The sequence below is a fragment of the Puntigrus tetrazona genome, chromosome 17 (assembly GCF_018831695.1).
Source record: "Puntigrus tetrazona isolate hp1 chromosome 17, ASM1883169v1, whole genome shotgun sequence".
In the NCBI taxonomy this organism is placed as follows: Eukaryota; Metazoa; Chordata; class Actinopteri; order Cypriniformes; family Cyprinidae; genus Puntigrus; species Puntigrus tetrazona.
In genome coordinates this window covers 2,791,425-2,800,741 of record NC_056715.1, presented here as the reverse complement: position 1 = coordinate 2,800,741, position 9,317 = coordinate 2,791,425, and the positions used below count along the sequence as shown (strand labels likewise).

The 9,317-nt window shown below is 37.0% G+C and overlaps 1 protein-coding gene across 1 annotated transcript; it reads left to right on the top strand.

The window, feature by feature from the left end:
• The first annotated feature begins 3,182 nt into the window (after nt 1–3,182).
• lgals3b (lectin, galactoside binding soluble 3b) lies at nt 3,183–9,254 on the top strand. Its single transcript, XM_043263570.1, has 6 exons — nt 3,183–3,329; nt 4,689–4,699; nt 4,791–5,072; nt 7,441–7,529; nt 8,097–8,265; nt 8,576–9,254. Exons 2-6 carry the CDS (start codon nt 4,694–4,696, stop codon nt 8,732–8,734), a joined length of 705 nt encoding a protein of 234 aa, XP_043119505.1. The 5' UTR covers nt 3,183–3,329; nt 4,689–4,693; the 3' UTR covers nt 8,735–9,254.
• Nucleotides 9,255–9,317: the final 63 nt, after the last annotated feature.

Genomic DNA, 9,317 nt, shown 5'->3' with positions numbered 1-9,317 from the left:
TTTTTGTATTTTTATATATAAATGTTTTTAAATATAATAATTTTTATTTATAAAATATAATAATATATAAATATAATATATATATATATTAATATATATACTAATATATATATATACACACATATATATATATATATATATATATATACTTATATACTTACACACACATATATATATATATATATATATATATATATATATATATATATATATATAATATATATAAATGTTTTCAAAATATATATATACTCTATGTATCTGTATTTATAAATACATAAGAAATAATAATCACATTAATATTAATAATAAATTTACACAGTACACACATATATTATGTAAAAAAAAAAAGTTTTCTGTGGATAAACCAAAAAAACAAGACTTTAATGAAAGAAATTGGTCAATATCTGGGAAACCCTTGTTTTGTTATTCAGAAGAACTAAAGGTAAACATGCACATGGACAATTACTCTTGTGTTTATTAAGTTCTAAGATTTATTATCTTGTCAAGCTTAATCAGTTGTCAATATTGGCCAGCACACATCTGACCCCTCACCCTATCAAGCAATCACCTTACGACCTCTGAACCCGCCGCTTTGCGGTCCTTGATTGACCCCTAGTGTTAATGAAACAGATTTAGGGCTCCTTATGAATATTTCCCTGCCAACCAAGCATTTGTTATAGATCTCAGTGTAAAAAAAATTACATTGTGCGTAATGTAAGATAGAACATATTTCCTGTTAAACATCTTGATTAAATATACAGAAAATTCGGAAAGCATGTGGTTTGCTGTAAGTTGCGTGTGCATTCTAGAAAAAAAAGAGTGATTGAAGTTTTGTTCATGAACATTAGCCTGGCTTTGATTTGTATTAATGCCAAATTAAGGCGTTTAAGTCAGAAAATGCTGTGGCATGTTTAAACAAAGGCTTTAAATGAATCCACATTAGTACGGTCTTCCATCACTGATGCTTATTTACAGAGTAAACACGCCATCTAGTGGTTGTACTGTGCATTCACTTTCAAATACTGCACTGAATGGAAATGAATTTATTGTATTTGATGATTATATCATATGAAGACTTTTTCTTTCACGGATATGATCTTTTTTACAATGGTACATTTATACTGTTTCCACTTATCTTCAGTCACGCCGCCTTAAATGTTATGTAATAATGTCAAATATTTATACACCATTTAAAATAAAATACACCAGTATAATAAACTGTCCTATTTAGACAGTAGGATTTATATAAAATATATATATGGTTAAAATGGATTTTAAATGATAAATTAGTATAAATTAAAATCTGATCTGTACATCAGAAATATATTAATCATCTTGCCCTTTCTCATTGCTCCATGCATAAAATGTAACATTTATAATTGATTTAAGGCTGGCTCCAATCGTCATGCATTATTTAATCAGAACACAGAATAACCTGCTGACAAATACAGCCTTGCATTAATGTTTAATGATTAAAAAGGTAAAATGTACGATTTTGACTTCATAGTTCACTTATGAAGAATTAAGATCTGCATTTGCAGAAACTAATTGTGCCCAGTGTGTTTTCAAAAAACATGTTTTGACTTTAACTCAGTGGATGGTGAATCAGCATTATATAAACATTACCAGTGATATACAGTAAAACTATACGCTAAATGTTTCTCTTGATCAGCAAATATTTTTGACTAAAGCTATCTTTCTTAAAATTAGTTATTGTAGCTGGATATAAATTGTGCCTTTGCCTGAATTTGATAACAATATTTAAAATTAGCACAAAAATTGTAAAAGTTTTGTTTGCTAACATTCGTTAACAAGTATAATGGACTCTTTTATTTATCTCGGTTAATGTTCATTTCAACATTTGCTAATACATTATTAAAAACAAATTTGTATGGTGTACATATTGTGTTGCATCGGAAAACACTTCTTGTGCTATTGAGGCAGTATATGGGTAAGGCTAGGGACAGGTTTGGTGGTATGGGTAGGTTAATGAGTAATGGATGGGTCATAGTGTAATTATAAATGTAAGTACCTACAATTATTACAGATGTAATCACATATATGTATTTATTTCCAATAAATAAAAACATATATGTACCCAATAAGTGCACTGTACCAAATGATTAATTTAAATGTGAGTACATAGTAGTTAAGGCCACCCAATATAAAGTGTGTCCGTTTATCTTATAATATTAATAACATTAATATTACATGAACAATTCTGTTTCTTTTAAGTAATGTTAACAAACATTAATTAATCATTGTTAATGTTAGTTTATATATTAACTAATGGGACCATATTGTTAAGTGTTGTAAGGTGTTACCACAAAATTATATTATTATTATTATTATTATTATTATTATTATTATTATTATTATTATTATTATTATTATTATTATTATTATTATTATCATTACCATGCTCCAGTATTACCTCTACCCTTCAAAGCATGAGCAGTTTGAAAAATGACTAGATGGATTTATTATTTTATTTTATTTTATTTTATTTTATTTTATTTTATTTTATTTTATTTTATTTTTTATTATTTGTTTTACACATGTCCTGCATACATGGGAACTCCTTCGATATTGTTTAACAAGCATCCCATGATGCACTGCAATACATACATTTGTCTGACATGAGTACTCAAATCTGCAATATAGGCTAAGGGTGGTGATTTAAACTAAAATATCAAGCTAAACTATTACTCAGGTTTGTATTTGTAAAATATTTTTGCTCATAATACTGTAATTATTTTGGTAATTCATCGCTTTTGGTTATTTCATTCCAAAATGTGGGAAAAAATGTAGCCATACTGAATTAATAGGTGTGTCTATTGTATATAAACAGTATGTAATGCCAGTTACTATGCAACGCTACATATGTTTTGAACTATGAACAGCTCTCTCCCAATCCTTTCCTAGTTGCCAAGGCAACTTGGCTTTTTTCACTTATCGGTTCTTTTGTTGAACCCATCCTTAAAACACATGTGTAATCCAGAGGTTAAGCACTTTAAATGAATTGAAGTGCATAACCTCCAGAACAAAGTGAAGAGCCAATATTGACTTAATCGGATAAGAATGTTTCAGCATACTTATTAAAAACTTTATTTTTAGTCTCGCCTCTCTTCCGACTGATCATATTTCCCTATGGAAATCATGCAGTTTGATTGTGTTGTGTGGGTGTGGTCTCTTCTCAGAAGAGCTGGGAGGGTTTGTTTTCAAGGGTGTGTAGAGAGTGTATTTATGAACTCCACCCGGAATTCCTGTCTGTATACCCACTGTTTCTACAGAGCAGCACCTGTGTAAAACCAACTGCACAAATACAGGTATACGTCTTCTTTTACCTTTTTTCTCATTTTCAAAACTTTCTGAGACTGTTCTGGGTTAATATATTTGAATTTGATGTTTGGTGTGTGTGGTTGATGTGTTTTGCCAATGCAAACAGAAAGCGGTTCTGACATGAAAGACATCTCGAGAGTTAACTATCAGATATTAACAGTGTAAGAAAAATACAGTTTAGGTGTGCTTTTGCTAGTTGTGGGTGATTCACAGGCCAAGTGAAATCCACTTTTAGTAAAAAGTGAATCCGTTTCAGAAACATTAGCATGCTAGTATGAATCATTGACATTACACACTTCTCACACTATCCGTCGAACATCCGGTTACTTTTGACTAAATGTTTCTCTACATTCACTGTTGAAAGAAAGATTGTACTTGCTAGTTTTAAACGTACACCTTCATGTGGTTCACGGGCTCTGTGAAATCCACAGGCCTACGGACGCGTCTAAACTTGCAGTGTTCAAGTGGTAATCGAATGCAGATTGCACAATAATTCAACTTTTGCTGCAGGGGAATAGTTTAGATTGATCTGAGGTTGTAGAATGAATGCAACTTTTGAACAGATATTCCACATTCTTATTTTCAGAGCTGAAACATGATAGCCGTTTAATTTATAATCCACCCTAAGCCATTTCAAGGGAACTTTATTTCATTTAACATGCATCTCTGTTAAGAAGAGTGTGCATTTATTATGATTCACACAGGCTTTTTTGAAAAAACTGCATTATCTGCTATTGTAATCATCATGCATCCCCTCCGGCTCACCATTCACAGTGCAAAGGGTGTGGTGGGTGGTTTCATGGACGAGTGAGTCATCAGCTCATGGGAGCATGTAATGTACTCCAGGGAACCAGTAATAAAATTTATATCATTTTTAAAACAAACATTGACACAATTTATTGGTGTTTTCAAAAAACTGCTTTACTTTAATCCCTCAAACGCGCCCTTATCAACCTCGTGTATATGTTAGAGACTGTTTTAGTAGAAAGGTTGACCTTGTGCATTTAGGATTGTAAAATGGCTTAAAGAAAAAGTTCACCCAAAAATGTAAAAATTGGCTTAAAATTTTTTTGGTACCTCATGCCATACTAGATGTAGATGTGTTCGTTTTTTCAACAGAACAGATTTGTAGAAATGTAGCATTCCATCACTTACCAATGGATCCTCTGTAGTAAATGGATGCCGGAAGAATGAGCAAAAATTTAAGCAAATGTTACATTTTAAATGAACTATTAATTTAATAAAATAATGTTATTAAAAGCATATCTCCTACAGCATAGTACGGCCAGTGCATAATGATTTGTTTCTGCACAATTAACAATGTCTTCTCTCTGTTTGGATTACAGATATCATGGATGTAAGTACTGTTTTTATCACCTTAGTGATTCTATTTATCTAATGTAGCACAACAGATATCTTGTTATAAATTCTCTCATGCTCTGTTTCAGCTTTCAGATGCACTTGACTTCCCACAGCAAAATAATCAGCAGGCAGGAGGCCCAGTATGGCCCGGCCAACCAGCCAACCCCACCTGGCCTGGTCAGCCTGCTAACCCCACCTGGCCTGCACAGCCAAACCAACCGGGCTGGCCAGGACAGCCATACCAACCAACATGGCCTGGACAGCCTGGGCAACCTGGGCAGCCTGGGCAGCCTTCAGCTCCTGGGTGGCCTGGACCTGCACCGCAAGCCGGCCCATATGGTGCTCCTGGCCAAGCTCCAGGAGCACTAGTAAGATATTCCCTGTCTGTCTGTCACTACGAGTTATGTCGTGACGACAAACTGGGGTCTTGGTTGGAGCCCTTATTAGCTCTGATTAAGAGAAAACACCAATGAAATTTGGCAAGTGGTTAACTACTCCTAAGCCCCTCCCCGTCACACATAATAAATAGGTGACAGGTGTAACCATCCATTAGATTTTGCTTCAGAGCCGACAGTCTGATGACTATGAGCTTGTGAACTATGAACTATGACTAAGTGCTACATAAACAAAGAGGAGAAGCTGAAACTGAATCTTTTCCTGGGTGGCGTGCAGCAATTACCTGACCTTGAATGATGGTGTCTGGGTTACCAGCATACTGAGCATGCGTTCATGGTGGGAAGATGTCCTCATTGAGAAGCCATTTCCCTTGACGGTGCTGCGATTCTGCCTCTCTATCCTTCGGAATGGAACGCCACCTTCTGTCATCACCCGGCCTGGTTTTTCTACTGTAGCCATAGGATCACCGGCTGACACATTGAGGGATCTGAGGGTTAAGGTGAGTGCTGCTCTGCTGGTTTCAGCCCTGCGGATCACTCACTCCTCCAGCTGCGCCTGTACCGTTTTTTTGTTTGTTCAGTGTGCCGAGAGAAGACCAGATGTCACTCACTGCATTGGGGGATGGGCTATCGTCAGACAAGGAGGATGACAAAGCAGAACCACGCCCTACAGGTGTGAGTCAGATCCGGAGCTGCTAGCCATGCTTGCCTGGGCTACCAGGAGTATTGGTATCCACACCGCCAAGCCCCGAGCACTCACGGCTGGACTATTGGTTCCTGGGTGCTGCCCCTGATAACAAATCATGTCCCACTCGGTTGCGGTGCACTTGTGCCCGCAAAACACGAACCACATGACGGAATTGTCCCAGGCTCCCATTCATGGCGATCCTGCAGGTACATCAAGCCAAGTCACTAAAAGAGCGGCACGGGTTCATGCAGGAGATGCGCACAGACTTTGCTCTGTGGGCAACAAATTTCCCTCAGGAAGGCAATGTTCACTTTATTGGCCTAAGATCGCCAACTATGGCTCAACTTGCAATGGGAGGATGAGGAACAGGTCCTGTTGGTTGTGCTGTACTGGCCCACTCTGACCTTTTCAGAACTCAACCTCCTTGCGACAGCCCCTCTAAGGAAGGACCTCCTTTCTCAGTGGCTTGGCACCATGTGGCACCCTCGTCCAGATCTGTGGAACCTTCATGTGTGACTCCTGGACGGGATGCGGCAGACTTAAGTGATTTACCACAGGCTGTGGTGAACAATATTACTCAGGCTAGAGCTCCCTCTACAAGGCAAGCCTATGCTTTGAAGAGCAGTGCTCTCTTTCCTGCAAGAAAGGTTGGAACGTAGGCTGTCACCCTCCAGCTTGAAAGTGTATGTGGCTGCTATTGCAGCTCATCACGATGCAGAAGTTTAAATCCTTCTAGGTCACCCCTAATGGGACCTCTCTGTTGTCCAGGCTGGGCTTCAGAGAAGTTCCTTTGAACCTTTAGAGGTTAAGTTCCTGTCTGCTAAGGCAGCACTCCTGACTCTGCTCACTACCATCAAGAGGGTCGGGGACCCCCAAACATTTTTGGATGAGTACCTTGTGTTCCAGCCGGTCGACTCTCACGTTGATATGTGCCTAAGGTTCCCACCATGCCTTTTCGATATCAGGTGGTGAACCTGCTAGCACTGCCCTTGGAGGAGGCAGATCAAGCATTGGCGTTGCCGTGTCCCGTCCTGTCTGTCGCAGGGAGGGTTCATCACCTTGGCTTACCAGATCAAGGTGAACCGTGCCCCCTAGGGGTGAGGGCTCACTCCACCCAGGGTGTTGCCTCATCCTTTGTGTTGGTGCACGGTGTCTCTCTGTCAGACATTTGCAGAGCTGCGGACTGGGCCACCCAAACACCTTCGTGAGGTACTACAGTATGTTACCCTCGTTCCCTGATGGAGGGAACAGACAAGCTATATCCCCTTGCCACAACCTTGAACCATTGCTGAGAGCTGGGACTTGGTTCTCGGTTCCTCTTCAAGTCTGATGAATGGTTACACCTGTCAACTATTTAGGGGCTCAGGATTAGTTAACCACTTGCCAAATAAAATCTCTTAATCAGAGTTAATCAGAGCTCCAAGCAAGACCCCATTCTGTTATCACAACATAACGTCTCCGTTCCCTCCATCAGAGAACCAAGACGTTTTCACTCTTCTTGGATTTGTACAACCATCATAGTGTTTCTTCTGTAAAATTTAAATACCCAGGGCTGATAAAACTGATGATTTTTTTTTATTCTTTTCAAAGGAACGTTTTGTGTTAAATACAGTGCAGTGGTTCTTAGTTTATGCTCTTTTACTTTGTTTCAAGACTGTGCCATTTGACCTGCCACTACAAAGTGGAGCCTATAACAAGATGATCATCACTATCATTGGAGAGATCAAACCTAACGCTAAACAGTAAGAACAATAACAACACAACAGTTTAGCAATCATCTGTCATTAATGATACAGTACATACACAATTTAATATTCCTAAAATTAAGATTCATGTATTGAATTTCAAATGAAATTTCATACATTTGGGTTACAGTTTTACATTTAGGTTTTTAAAATCCTTATATTCAGCATAAATTACTCTCTGTAAAAACAATTACACTTATTGAGTTAAGTAAGAATATGATAGCTGTGGAACAAGCAATATTCAATTATTCAGTTATGATAATTTATAAATGTGTTTATTGTGTTTTTAAAACACATTTATAATAGCCCACGTAGTTTTACGTTTAATATGCACGATAAAGTATATAATAACTTTGGTTAGATTATAAAGAGAAACATTTTGCTTGTTATTAATGTGTACTGATTAATTCTAACAATGAGATCAAGAACTCATATTAAATAAAGTTCAATTAAGAAATTACACATGGCCTGTTTAGATTCGCAATTATATAACAATTATCCCTTTATATGTGATGTATCTTTTGTTTTTTATTTGTGTATTCTTATCTATTCTCTTCCAATTAGTTTCACAGTTAATTTAAACAGAGGCAACGACATTGCGTTTCATCTAAACCCCCGCTTCAATGAAGATGGAAAGCAAGTGATTGTGCGAAACAGCATGATTGGAAATCAGTGGGGCAAAGAAGAGCGCCAGATCCCCTCCTTCCCTTTTGTCCCAGGAAAGCCTTTTGAGGTGAGCATGGCACCAAACAATTTTGTTTCTCTTTAATCCCGGTGGTTTTATTTAGATTAAACAAATCTTAAATATTTACTGTCAGGCGCTCATTGTGTTTTAAAGACATTAGAGAGTGTCTAAGATATCAGATAAACTTGATGTCAGCGTGGAAACGCAGAAAAGAGTCCTAAAAAATAGCATCACTAAAAATACTGCAACAAAACTCTGGCAAGGTTATGCATTTGTCTCCTGCAGTGTTTGGTCAAAATGACACGCTCTGTTCCATGCTTGTTCAATTGCAACTGATTAAATTTGTTTTTAATTGCAGCTGAAGATCTTATGCACTGACACTGAATTCAAAGTGGCTGTGAACAAATCACACCTTCTGGAATACAAACATCGGATCCGTGAGCTCAACCAGATCAGAGCTCTTAGTATCTTCAATGATCTCACCCTGAGCTCTGTTAATGTGGAGACACTGCAGTGAAAGCATACTGCCATAGTCAAGTTTTTTACCAGTGATATGTGATGATCTATTCAATACTTTTACCTCCAGTAATCATCTTTTTTTAAACCAGTAAGAGTTCATATTTACCACAGATTGTCAGAGGGATATACATTTGTATACAAATCTTGTTCTTCTTCAATGCTGTGGTTAACTTTGCCACCTCTAGATGGGCCTGTTACTATCCAAGAAGGGTTGGGTTGTTTTGAAAAGAAAATAAATATTAGAAAATTAGCTAGATTAGTTTTATATTGATTTGTGAGATATATAAAATTGAAGTACCATTGATTATACACTTGTAAAGTCTACGTTTATAGTTGTAGTCAGAATAATAGTGGTGGTCATAGCAGGGGATATTATACTGGCCAGTCAAGAATAATGCGTAATTAATGTGTAATTAGAACCAGAATATAATAGAATTCTATTATCTGTAAGCAGTGCCAAAAGATGATTCTACTTGGTTAAATGATCCCAAGATTAAAGAAACAACAACAGATGTAAACAGTGAGTGGTGTGTATGTTATTACAATCCTCTGTGAGATCTGTGTATTACACTTTTACTGCC